The sequence below is a fragment of the Balaenoptera borealis genome (genome assembly GCF_965194805.1).
Source record: "Balaenoptera borealis genome assembly, chromosome: 9".
NCBI lineage: Eukaryota > Metazoa > Chordata > Mammalia > Artiodactyla > Balaenopteridae > Balaenoptera > Balaenoptera borealis.
Window position 1 is genome coordinate 29,786,204 of NC_138873.1, and position 14,100 is coordinate 29,800,303.

The 14,100-nt window shown below is 37.2% G+C and overlaps 1 protein-coding gene across 14 annotated transcripts in view; it reads right to left on the bottom strand.

Annotated features, from left to right (window-relative positions):
• EYA4 (EYA transcriptional coactivator and phosphatase 4) overlaps window positions 1-14,100 on the bottom strand; it is a 258,904-nt gene that overhangs the window by 15,481 nt on the left and 229,323 nt on the right. For all 14 annotated transcript variants that reach the window (XM_082405702.1, XM_082405705.1, XM_082405700.1 and 11 more), the window contains 3 exons: window positions 6,554-6,643; window positions 718-776; window positions 450-610 (listed from right to left, as the gene is read on the bottom strand). In XM_082405702.1, the coding sequence (XP_082261828.1) occupies window positions 450-610; window positions 718-776; window positions 6,554-6,643 (310 nt within the window). The remainder of the gene's footprint in view (window positions 1-449; window positions 611-717; window positions 777-6,553; window positions 6,644-14,100) is intronic.

Genomic DNA, 14,100 nt, shown 5'->3' on the forward strand with positions numbered 1-14,100 from the left:
AATTTAATTTTATTTATTTTTTTATACAGCAGGTTCTTATTAGTCATCCATTTTATACATATGAGTGTATACATGTCAATCCCAATCTCCCAATTCATCACACCACCACCCCCTCCCCGCCCCCCCCCCCTGCTTTCCCCCTTTGGTGTCCATACGTTTGTTCTCAACATCTGTGTCTCTATTTCTGCCCTGCAATTAATCTTGACCAAACATCTGGGCACAAAGAATTCCCAATTCCTTTGACAGTGCTGCACGTTTTATTTTGCAGTTAGATTTTTTTTCCCCCCACTAACTCTAAGAAACTAAAAATTCTGGCTCACTGTCGTCCAGCATGAGCTCTTGGTAATTTATTTTACAGAAGGATAGTCCCTAATATGAAACTTGAAACTACAGTTTAAATTGTACCTCTATCTGCAGTACCTTTATTAAATTGTAAAAGCCACACATACCTCCCACATTGTTCTTGTAGGTGTTGTATAATTCTTTTACTCTTCTGTAACGAAAAGCCAACTTCCTCATCCAGTCAACCCCTCCTCTTACACCTGTTGGCAAACAAAGGTTTGCACTACTTGCAGCTGCATGGAAGCCATCAGTTGCAAAACTGTAGGTACTGCAACACCCAAAATACATTAAAAAGAAATAAAAGAAATAATTACATGTGCAAAACTTCACAGCTGAATTTCTGTAGGAAAGAGCATACTGAAAGGCATGGCTTACCTTAAGTCTTGCCCATTATCATCAGAGGAAACATCATCTATGTGAACTTGATCACACTCCTGTTAAAAACATTGGAAGAGTTGTTTTTCAAATGATGCTTGTCACCATGTTTGAAGCTTTTTCCATCTTTCCACTTGATCAGCCCATGGCCAGAAGAGGGCAGCATTTGCCCACCCATCCCACCCTCTCATGCTGGGAAATGGCATCATTTCTACTCTGTAAAATCTAAATCCAGAAGAGGACCTTAAAAGGGGCCTGAAAACATATGGCATGTGAGTTTTGTTAGAGCAAACACAAAAATAATTTTAATCTTAAAATTATTGATAAGGAATTCTCTTGAATCTTTACGATAATCACTGGTGATCACTTTCAGCCATTTCTGTTATGCATACTTAAGTATGAAAGCAAAGCTAATCTGAAGATACTCAAAACTTCTTTGGGCTGAACACCTCAGTGGTCACTATTATTTATTATTTTTGGAGCAGCAACAGAGGGGCTTGATGATTATGGTGTTCTGTTAAATTTCTATGACTTCCTTTTTGCTGGGCCAGTGATACATGAAAAGAATCATGCTGATGTTATTTTAAAAGTCCTGGTCTTTCAACCAGCAAAAAGCTAATAACTATAGAAGCCGACACTTTTTGTGGTTGTTTTAAATCTTTAAACTGAAAAGAATACTGAAAGTAAAAGGGAGTAATGAATGTGCTACAAATTCAAAGGAAAATAAACTTTAGGTACATACAGCCACATAATTGACCTAAGTTACAGTGTACTCAGAACAAATGGTAACTTTTCTGGAAAAGAATTCATTTCTTCTTTGCTGTTCTAAGGGTCCTTTTCTATCTTCAAATAATCTGCATAGTTCCAATGAAATAGTACATGATCTGAAGGTGGAATTTCGGTAGGGCGTTTCAATAACTAGTTTACTAACCTCAGAGTAAGTATGGTTTAGCCTTTTGGGCCTCATTTTTTCCCCTCAGATAATTACAGTCAAACTCACAGAGTCTGACTATATATATTAAGTGTTCATCATTCAAAATCAATTCTGAAAAATCATTAAATTTGAAAATAAGATGCCATACTAAAGGCTTTTCAGCTACTATTTATAATCATTATAGGACTTGGAAGTATCTGATGGGGAAATATTTAATATCTTATCTCTAGCTTTCCACACTGAGTATATTAGATCCTGTTGCAGTTTGAGGATAAATTAGTTGGCTCAGGTTTCTTTTAAAATATAAAACTTAGTGAGTAGCTCAATCAATACAATTTTAGTACATAACTTGAAAATCCAGGTAAACTAATTTTAAAGGTTCATATTATGTACATAAATTATAGGTTTAGTAATTTTTGAATAAATATATTCATAAGTAAGGAAGGGCCTCAAAAAGTTAATCTGACTGGAAGCTCCCTGAGGGGGGTGTTTGGGTCACCCAGATATGCTATACCCACACTTAAGGCACTCTCTGGCACGAAGTAATCACTCAACACTTCTTTGTTTGAATGAATGGCAGAAGCCTAGACAAATGTAGTTCATGACAGAATTACCACAATCATTTAAATTTTCTAACATAAAGTTAGGTGATAAAAATAATAATATTCTAGATGGTAAGGGCTGTAAGAAGATATTTATATTAAGAGTGGAGGGGAAGGCAAGAGAACAGAGTACGGGCTGAGGCTACAGGAGAGGCATTTAGAAAGGTTCTTCCCCATTTTGACTGAGTGTTTGTTGAAAGGAGCACAGCCCAAACTTTAACCAAAGAAGGCATTATGCTTCCAGAAAATTCTCAGGGAAAAGTATTGCAAGCAACCGTAGTAGCTCTTGGATTGGGCTCTAAAGGAAAGGGTGAAGAGATTTAACTAGTTAGTATGAAAGTTGAAAATAAAAGTTCTTCCAGAATACTGAGGCAGTAAAGTAGTTCTAGATGACAAGGATCATTTCTTGAGTCGGTGACATTCTTGGTAAGTATGAAGACCAAATTAAACCACTATTGAAATAGAATCATGCAAAGCTGCTGATTCCACTGAGGTTCTGAAATCTTTTATCATGTAAACAATTTCCATAATTTTATAATAAACTAATGATATTTAAAAAGGGGGGATCTTATGAATTACACTGGTAATTAGAAGTAATTTCTATATCTAATATCCTCCCATCTAATTTTTATAGAAATTCCTCTGACATTTCAAGTATTAACTCATATGATTAATTTGTACATTTTGCCCCCAAATTTATTTTTTACTCCTGAGGACATCAGTATATCAAACTTATTGGACCGTGAGTTCCATATCTGAAGTTATGTTTGAGGTTTTTCCAAATGGAACTTCTCTTTAAATTTACGCCTAGTTAACTATGCTTGTTGACTCTGGACCATTGCCCGAGGATTACAGTCCAGTGAAAGAAACCTGAACTTCAATCACTTACATTTTTAGAAAAATCTAAATAATTGTTCTTCAATTAGTGTTCACTCAGAGGAACTTTATAAGAAACATTTTGACAAAACACAAAATACTAAAAACAGTGTCATGCTTTGGCTTTAACAAACTTCAGTGAAAGAACTCAAACATTTGGAATAATTCTGGCACTAATCTTAAATTCTTTAATTTTATCTTATAAGGCGACCGCAAAGTTGTCACTGATCTTTATCAGTTATAATCCATAGCAGTCTTCTCTCACTTTTGTTAGCCCAAACTCCCTGGTGCCTTCTCTTCTGGAAGTTATTTTAACTGAAATAACATTTTATTTAAACAGAGAGCATTCACTTCTTAGGGACAGTGGTGTGAGCATTTGCCTTCTCTGCAGTTGGACAGGATGTAGTGAAGTATCTATTAAGAGGATTTAAATTTGTATCTTTTAAGGAATTATGTGAGAGCAGCTGCTACTACATATGTTGCAGTATCTATTGAAGGATTTGAGTCTCAAATTAGATTTTTAGGTTAAGAAAAGGAATCCTGAGAGATTAAATACACAAGGGGAAATCACATAATAGGCTAATGATGAAGTTATTCTCTTGAGGAATTCTCTTTGTCAGTAGAAGCAGACATAGCTTAATAGCAGTTATGAAGCTCATGACAATCTTTGCTTATAAGAGGTTTACTGAAATAAAAAACTGGGAGAAAGTAAAGTTTCAAAATCAGATACAGAAGGATAGTGGATATGTATGTAACTGTACTGAATGATCTTGAAAGCTATTGTTTAGATTTTATTAGTTTTAGTGTTTGTTTATCTCACCTAAGTTAGTATAAACCTCTGAGTTTCCTTGGGCACCTGGATGTGTGTGCACGTGGGTGTGTGCAGGTCTGAGAACTCGATCAATTTATATGCAGAGACTAAATCATTTCATTGATTTAGTGCATTATTGTTGGATACTAAGTTTTAGTGTTTGAGGAAAATGGAATTTTTATCACATTCTAAAGCACAACTAAAAAGCTATCATCATAGAAGAGAAAGTCAATACCAATATTTTCTCAGTTACTATTTCTACCTGAGATCCTGTTGGGTATTTTAAAGATATATTTTATATAGCATCTAACCCAAAATAAAAATTCTTAAAGCACCATAGCCGACTACATGTTTCTGATATGCCAATATTCACATCAAACTTGCTAAAGGTATATTCAAATTCATCATATGCTACTTTCATGTTCTCACTTTAGTGTTCTGTTAGAAGTTGGATGGTAAATTTATTCCATCTGGCTTCTAATGTGTCACTAAAAACCTGAAGAGTTATTTATTTCATTTATTTCTAGTAAAAATAGTAAATGAAATGAAATAAAACTATAAAACTTGGATAAAACCATATCAAACTTCTTTTTTGTGTGTTTTACAGGCTTGAGAGTAGTAATAATCTTAGAATTCTTTTTAGAATGAGACTCGTCCATTTTACCCAACAGAAAAATCAACCTAAAAAGTTATCACCATATATGTATAAAAAATTCAAGTTCCCAAAAGATTAAAGTGTGTTTCCTATTATTGTGTATATATAAAATCATTCTATACAGTAGACAGTAATAAGTAACAAGATTAATTTAAATCAGGTTTCAGAGAGGTGATTATTACTTATAATCTAAAACTGGAAGACTTGCCCAAGAATACTGATCTTCCATAGTGTCTCTTAAAGAAAAAAATAAAAACCTCTTTAAACAGAATTTAAATTTTATTATCCAGTAAAAACAGTGACTCACTGCAGAGAGAACAAGAAAGAAAATGCTATTACACAGATTTCCAACACATACGTTTATGGGATATACTGAAAAACACATCTTTTACTCATGCCTCAGATGTAACTAAAACTGGGTTTAAGACCTTGTCAATTTAAAAAAAACTTATTCAAAGACTAACTTGGCTTATTTTCCTTGCACATGTCTGTTAATTTCAGCATGGTATGGGGACAGGGTATGTGTTCTGGAGCCAGACAGACTCCAGAGTTTCAAATCCCAGTTCTATCACTTAGCAGGTAGCCTTAGACATGATTTTTATGATGGTGAACGTTACAGTTTCTTCTCTACAAAAATAATGTGATAAACATATTTATTCCAAAAGTTTGTTAATTAATTAATGGAAAAGCCCAATATAAAATGTCAAACACAAGGTGCAGATTCAGTAATAATCATCCCCATCTTCACTCATAATGTGATTATAGATAAACACTTTAATTTCATTGTGAAATCATGGGATAAAAAATCAATTTGAATGGGTCATTTAAAAAAAGAAAGAGAAATCTATTTCAGCATAGTTGTTCTTGACAGAGAAGAAGTTCTTTCCAGTGCCCAAGTTACTCAGTTATTTCAAATTTTATCATCTGAATGCCTAATAACTCAGATCATTAGCACTCATATTATATACCTTACTACAGTACTTATTTAGCTTTCCTGAGGCTATTTTTTCTTGGGTTCTTTTAGTTTGTTGTTTTTGCTTTTACTTTCTCTTCATTTGAGGTTGGAAATGGAAAGATGAATTAAGAAAAAAAGAGAAAATAAGTGAAATCAAACCAGTCAGAAGTGCTATGTAAATAGCTCTTGCATCGTTTTATCCAGAAGGGGAAGAAATAGGGAATGATAATGTCTAGAATTAGGTTTCGGATTATGTATATTTACAAAACAGAAGTAGATTCACAGATGTAGAGAACAAACGTATGGTTACCAGAAGATAAGGGTGGGGAGGGATAAATTGGGAAATTGGGACTGACATATACACACTACTATGTATAAATAGATAACTAATAAGAACCTGCTGTATGGCACAGGGAACTCTACTCAATATACTCAATACTCTGTAATGACCTATATGGGAAAAGAATCTAAAAAAAAAAAAAAGAGTGGATATATATGTATATGTATAACTGGTTCACTTCGCTGTACACCTGAAACTAACACAACATTGTAAATCAACTATACTCCAATAAAAATTTTAAAAAAATTAACTATCCACGCTAGAACCAGGAACAGTATCTGCGACTACTGTGCAGTGATTAACCTAAATTGCATCCTGGTTAGTAACCTGGAAAAGCTAATGCTGATTACAAAGATGGAATGAATTGTGGCTGAGACACCAAAAGGACCAGGAGTAGTGGACAGGGGTGTATGGCATGAGACATCAAAGCAGACCTCCTTTTTGGAGACACTTTTTGTTCTAAATATGCGCCAGTAAATATGTATCATTCATTAACACAATTTCGCTTTTGCATATACAATGTCTCCCCTTGACAGGAACTTTACTGTTCTCTTGAGCTAAATTTCTATCTTTCTAGTTTTTTTGAGGTTATCTGCATATATAGAAACCATACAAGAGTTTTAACAGTTTGATACAACTATTCTTAGCTCTTTAAATTCTTACCTCTAAATCATTAAAAAATAAATGTGTATCAGCAAGATTAAAAATCATCTCCTCCATTCGGAGTCCAAGGGTTACAGCCATGGGGGGATCCTGAAAAGGAAATGCACATATAATGAAGTAAATTTTCAGTAACCACAGTTATTATTAAAATTATCTTAAGTGCATATGCCTGTCGGGGGTAAGGAGGTAGAGACTGTTTGGGTTTTTAACCTAAGATGCAAAAGATTTCCCGATTATCAGAAAAGGTGCCTTTCTAAAGGGTTATCTACAACATATTAAATATACTGCTACATCTGTGAACTTACAGAAATTTATATGCACAGAAGAATGACTTAGATACATTTTCACATAAAGCTATACTTTCATAAGAGGAGGAGGAAGGAAGCAAGCTAGTTCACAGGACCCAGTTTACATATACTCCATGGAAAGTCCTTTGGAGAAAGGTACTTGGATGGGACACTGAAGAATGGAGCAGATCTGTTAAAAAGAGAAAAGGACGTCCTTTTAAGAATGACAACAAATGAGTAGAAGAGAGAGAAAAGTAGGTCTATTGGATGTTTGTAGGACGTGAGCAGACGATATTGTCTGCAGGTGCGATAGGAAGAGCTGGCAGAGCAGCTCTAACTTCATTATTAATTGTATTTTGATCAACAGGCAATATTTATTTGAATATGTATAGAGTCTGATCTAACCTGCATTTGACTAGGGATGAAGACGGAAGGGTGGAGTATGGCTAAAGGAACATTAATTGAGTAAATATAATATAGAAATGTATAAAAATAAAATATATACATCTAGAAGTCTAATGAAAGTAAGGGGATTAGTAAAAAGTCAAAGTGACTTAATTTTTGTTTATAGAAACTAAGAGATTACACAGCAGCAAGGAGTTGAGAATGAAGACCAGAGTTGGTACTTTACCACAATTAATTACAGTTGAAAGCCTGGAATAGAGAGGTGTAAGACTTTATTTTAAAAAGTAAGGCCTTTATTTTAGGGCTAGGGAAATAAGTCATGCACAAACCTTGTGTTTAAAATGATCAGAGTTGGAATGATCTCTAAAGGAGAACAGCTCTGGATGTGACTCTGGAGATGAGAAAAGAGAAAACCTGGAAGGGACAAATCCTCAGAATTTGAGACCAGAATGGGTGTTGGCAGGGAGAAGAAAATGGTTTCAAATAAGGCTGACAAATCTAGAAGGATACTATTGGTTTTGGCTGAGAAGTTATTTTGGAAGACCTTAGAGGGTGATTTGGGTTGAGTGGCTGGGACAGGAGCCAGATTGTAGGGATTTGAGGAGAGAGAACCAAACTTGTGTTTTCAATGTTCTAATAAATGGCATTTCAAGAAATGTATTTAAACTTGGGGAAATGTAATGCTAACGTTACTTCAATTTATGATAAGAATATGCAACCCAGGTCAGGTCAAGCAGTATTCATATACAGCCCCGAACTTCCTCGACTTAGCAAGAAGAAGACCCTCTTTATGCCACACCTATACTGCAACAACCAATTTTTTCCCTGTGTACTTCCATAATGCTTTGAGGGGGGAAACCCTAGAGTGTAACCATATTTGAAGTGAATGTCAGCCTCATATTCTGTAGTGATGAAAGAAAACCTACAGAATAGGAATTGAGTGCTGAGAAGGAGAGAGACGAGAAGGTCACAGAGATGTTGAGCAAAGCTAAGACTTGATGTGGGAGAAGATGAGAGGACAATCATAATATGTTGGGTGTCAACATAATTTTCCAACTGTTTACGTCTCTTTCTTGGAGATTTCTGTGGATTTCATAGCTAGACATTCTCTCTTTTCAAAAACAGAGACTCATGGTTCACATATTTGATGGCATCATGGTGTTATGTCCTCCGGTCAGTATGACTCTGTTCTAGATTCATCTGTCTTCCAGTGACAGGATCATTTGGAGCAACGTACCCAAAGATCAAATAAATTCCATTTTATCCAACAAGTATTCATTCAAGAACGAGAACAAAACTATGAAGTGCCCATTTTGTGTCTCAAGGAGTTTCAAAACTCAGAGGGATCTCTTGCTCTGTTTCCTTCAAATATAAAATTCTTTTTTCTTATTTCTTTCTGTTGTTGTTTATGTTTTTGTTGCTGTTGTTGAAAAAAAATCTCTGGAGGTAAAAAAATTTAAAAATATACATTTGTCTTTTTTCTGTAAAAAATTCCTATTTCTAGACTCCCTCTCTCTTTTGTTATGGGGGCGGGGGGGGTGTTGAATAGGCTGAGGACACAGAAAACTTGTAAATATTCCATCTAGTCATGGAACCATGAACAAAAAGCCTACAGAAATATCAGGAAAAATCAAATGTAATTATAGCATGAAAACATATAATTCCATTAGTGACGCTCTATGCTTTTGAGGAATGTTCACTGATGCAAGACAATAAAACTGAGCTCCACAGGACTCTGTTATGTTTCTGATGATTACTGCCCTAAAGATATATATTTCAGATGGGGGTTCAGAAATGTCTTCTATAAAAGGTTTTCCTTCTTGAGACTAGATTGGTTAAAGTCTTATCGTATGATTTGCCAATTTTTCTTTTTAAAGTTTTAGATAAAATTCTTCAATTTCTTATGTTCATGCCTCACATTCTTGGCATTTACAGATCAGATTTATGGGGATGGGAGAAAACGTACTGTTTCTTTTTGATTGTTACTTTCATCGATGCCACGCTTCTGTAGCACGTAACTCTCTTTGCTACCTAAGCAGTGATAGGAAAATCCATGAAGAATGCATTTTGTGCATCTGATAGGCATGCAAACAAATATAATTTTTAAAAAATCAACAAGAATTCTCTAACAAAGAAGCATAGCGTATGACATGATGAAAAGTGTTTTTGAGCACCCCACTGGAATGCAACCCCATGGCAAAGGAAGGGGCAGTTATTTGTTTCTCGAGCTCTGGCGATTCCACATCACACAGGCTCCTAGAGCCAGGACTTAGTAAGCATTTTGGCAAAACTTCACTGGTTAACCGGGAAAGTTTCAGCTTGAGGTTTGCGTGAGTGTGAACTGGCTATATTTTGCTAAGGCCTGTTGAAAGGGAGGCGTTTTGTCACCTATGCCGAAGGCTTGACACAGAAGGGCTAGGAATAGCCGTGCCACAAGCCAAGGAAAACCGTGCTTGTAAGAGGTGCTGATCTTGTTTCTAAGAGAACATCAGGTGAGGGCTTACTTTCAAATATCTGGTTTTACTTTTTTTTTCTTTTTCCAGTTTACTAAGTCACTGGGATAGCTAATTCTAAGTAAGCAGATTCCAGCACCCCATTTTCCAGCTAAAGAACCCCCAGACGTAAGAATCCAAGAAAGATGGGCAGGAATTTGGTGGGTGTCGCTGTCATGTTGGGCACCCTCTCCCTTGCAGACCACTGGGCAGGAGCTGCCAGAGCCTGCAATCCCACGGCTCTATCAGGCATTTGAGAATTAAACATACCTCTGGATTGAAGCCAACTTTTATACAGAGATGTTTGCTCGTTTTCATTAGATGTTTGTAGAATTATGGGCACCTTATGAATCAAGGGTTACTGCCTTTCCTCAGTTTAACTGTAGTGAGTGTTGAGTTTAGGGTCTGAAATGAAGTGACAGTGAAAACTTGGATAGAGGGGAAAAGTGGGATAATAAAGTGAGTAACAGGGTTTTGTGGTAGCTCTGATACGTATTATACATGCATAACAGTTCCAATCGGTTCAAAGTGTCTACAGCAGAGTTTCATATGGGGCAAACTGAACCTCTGCCAATTTAAATTTGCTTTGTGTAGCGTTCTATGAAAATACTGAAACTATTCCCAAGACTTTTGTTGGAGAGAGAGAGAGGAGACAAGAGACACAGAGACAGAAATAGAGACAGAGGGGAGATGAAGAAAATGAGTAACTCTTGGCCCTTAACCGTGTGCTTTTCAGCCGGATGTGATCAGTGTATAACCAAGTCAGGATCAAGGACGGCACTTCTCGATATCAAAATACTAACGTCTATTAGCCATGTAAGCACAGAGCATAAATTGGAGCCAGACAGTCTGTCTATGGGCCTCTGCCCTGCGCTGGGCCATCAGCTGGAATTCCTCCTCTAGGGACACACTGTAAAAATATTTCAGGAGAGGCAGCAATTATGTATTTTTAAAGAAATGGGGGACTTTTTTTTAAGAACTCAAGCTCTTGGAACAGTTACTCCCTTGGGACCTGAAGCATATTTGTGGACATGTGCACACAGAGGCAGAAGATGTGCAAATTCATTACAGGAAAAGAAAGACAAACTAGCTCCACGAACCAAGGTGGAAATAGCTAGTGGGTTTGTTAGAATACCTAAACTCTTTTAATCAGCGACAAGAAATGCCATGACATTCAGTCATGAATCAGAAGGGAAATTTTACAATTGAGTTGTTTGTCTGTAATGGACAGGCAGTGGGCTTAAGCGTTCTCAGGGGGAATTGGAGAAGGGTTTTAGGAACTTTCATGTATTTATTGAGTGTCTACTATGTGTCAGACATGATCAAATTCTGGGCAGAGAGCAGAAAATTAAATAAGCAAACTCCCTGCCCTTATGGGGTTTATATTATTACTGGATGAGCCCTCTGATGAATACATGGACCAAAAAACAAGGAAATATGTAGTATTCTAGGTGGTGAAAAAAATGTCAGCAGACACAGAAGGCTATGGGGATGGGTGGTGATGGCTTATTTAAAGAAAGTGAAGGGAAAGCCTTTCTTAGGAGGTGATAGTGGAGGATAAGAGACCTGAGAAAAGGGAGGGGACTAGCCATGCACAGACACGGCGATAGGGAACATACGCAGAGGCGACAGTGAGGCTGATGTGTACGGGAGAGTGTGAGGCACACTGACCCAGCTGAGAGACGTGAAATGGACCAAGGATTTTAAGAAAGAGGGAGTGATTAACTGGGTCAAATACAAGTGAGAGAGACCCCAGGAAGATAAACCATGAATTTGGCAAGAAGGTCATTTCTCAGACTTGAGGAGAGTTGTAGGGCTGGCAAGCGAGGGAAGAGCAGAGAAAGAGGGCAGTGATTGGAAAACAGCTCAAGAGGCTTTTCTGGTGATGGGACTATTACGATACGTAAAAGAGCGATGGGAATAATCCAGAAAAGGGGGACACTGGGGATTCAGGAATGAAAGAGGTCTTTTTGGGAGGAGATTCACTGGGTAAGTGAGAGGGCCTAGATCCAGGGCATGAATGGGGGTGCAGAGAGCAGGCAGAGAATACGGTTATGGTGCAAAGATAAAGTGATTCTTCCAGTTTGCTTTTTTTTTTTTTCCTTAAAGTGATGGAGGAGGAGTTTTGTGCAGAATTGAGAGGGGGCTTTGAAGGGGGTGAGGGGAGAGAAGGTTTGAAATAATCAGCTGGAAGAGTTAGCCCAGGAGTGCTGGGACCCACTTGAGATTTGTGGCCACGTTCAGCCTGTTGAGGTACAGGTAGAGTGTTGGACAGGGTTTTTTTGATTTGTTTTGTTTTTTTCAAGGTGAGCCTGATGGAGAAAAAGAGGCATAAAGATGATGAGGCTTTATGCAAAAGCGGGGTGACAGCGTCATCCAGGGCTGGGATGATGACGTGTAAGGCAGAGGCTCCCGATCTTGACCACATATGAGAAGCACCTGGGGAGCTTTGAAAAATCCTGCTGTCTAGGTCACACCCTGTACCAATTAAATCAGGTATTCTCTGAGGTGGGACTCATGCATCAGTAATTTCAAAGCTCTCCAGTGTTTCTAATGCACACAAGACCGAGAATCGGTGATTAAGATCTTTCTACTCAAAGTGTGGCTCACAGACCAGCAGCACTGAATTAGGAGCTTGTTAGAAAGGCAGATCACAGACTCTACCCCGGAGATCTACTGAAGCAGAATCTATAGTTTAACAAGATTGCCTGGTGACTCATATGCATGTTAATATTTAAAAAGCACTGGTCTAAGAGCTCTCCTGAAGGTCTGGGATGGTTAGGGAACACCAGAGCTGGCATGGCCTTCTGGTTTCCCAGGAGTTAATTTAAGCCTCTGAGATGCTTCCAAAAGATTCTTATGACCTGAATCAGTCTGATTACTGAGTAGCATGGTGACTCAGTATAATTTCTTGGGAATTAGGCTTCCCTGGAAATAGCTTACAGTTATGAGTAAGAGTGAATTGCCCCACCTTCACCTCCATAAAGATCATCTGTGGACTGAACTTCAAGGACCAGAGGACCCATGGTGCCTCTTGTCTTAGTCATGTAGCCAACGACCTTCTAGGGAGCAGGTAAAGGTGTAAAACTAGTTAATTTTTCCTCTGGATTAAAAGGATTTGTTCAAAATCCAAGTATTTGATGTAAGCATCATATTTGCAACTGAACAGTAGTCAAATTAAGTAATCAGAAGCCATGAAGGGGACATCACACAGCTTACCTACCACTACCAGCTTCTACTGTTTCAATCAGTAGAGAATCCAATGAATAAAGCTCACCCACATTTATTAAACTAATAACAGATTAAATATACTTCAAGGGGAATTACAGCAATAGTAATATGCTACAACTATAGTTGCTATGCTATACTATCTCTATCGTAAAGATTATGGATTGATGGAACTTGCTTCCAGCCCATAATATATCATAAATACTTTAAAAAATAAAAAATAGTAAAGTATCATATTTATATTATACAATATATAATAGTATAGCATAGCAACCGGATGGAAAGGGAGAAGTCAAGAGAATGGTGAGAATGACCATGGGAGGATGAGCTAGAAAGCACAGGACTGACAGAAAAGCGACAGAGATGGCAAATGAACCCACCCAGTCGAGGCCTCAGGACTTGGAGAAAGGTGGGTGGTATATTAGAGGAAGACGGTAGAAAAGATAAGTGAGACATGAATTTAGAAAAAGGAGAGTTAACGATGAGTTACGGAAATTTAAGGCAAGTTAATAATGTAATCTGCCTCCCTCCGACACCCAAGATGTGAGATTGAATGTTTTTTTAAATTTATTTATTTTTCTGTTGTTGTTGAGGTATAGTTGTTTTACAATGTTGTGTTAGTTTCTACTGTACAACGAAGTGAAGTAGAGTTCCCTGTGCTATACAGCAGGTTCTTATTAGTCATCCATTTTATGCACATCAGTGTATACATGTCAATCCCAATCTCCCAGTTCATCCCACCACTACCACCCCCAACCCCTCCACTTTTCCCCCTTGGTGTCCATACGTTTGTTCTCAACACCTGTGTCTCTGTTTCTGCCTTGCAAACTGGTTAATCTGTACCATTTTTCTAGATTCCACATATATGTGGTAATATACGATATTTGTTTTTCTCTTTCTGACTTACTAGAGACTGTCATACAGAGTGAGATTGAATGTTCATAAGCAAAGATCATAAACGGAGATTGAAACTTCAGGGGAGGTTATAAAAGGTGTCTCCAGAAGTTTGTGCTTTTAAGAAATGAATGACCACTTATCTTTCTTGTGTATTATTTTCAAGTTTCACTGTCTCTCAAACTCCCTATGAGAGTTTGAGAAGTGCCACTGTCTTTGATTTAGCTTTACTTTTACATAC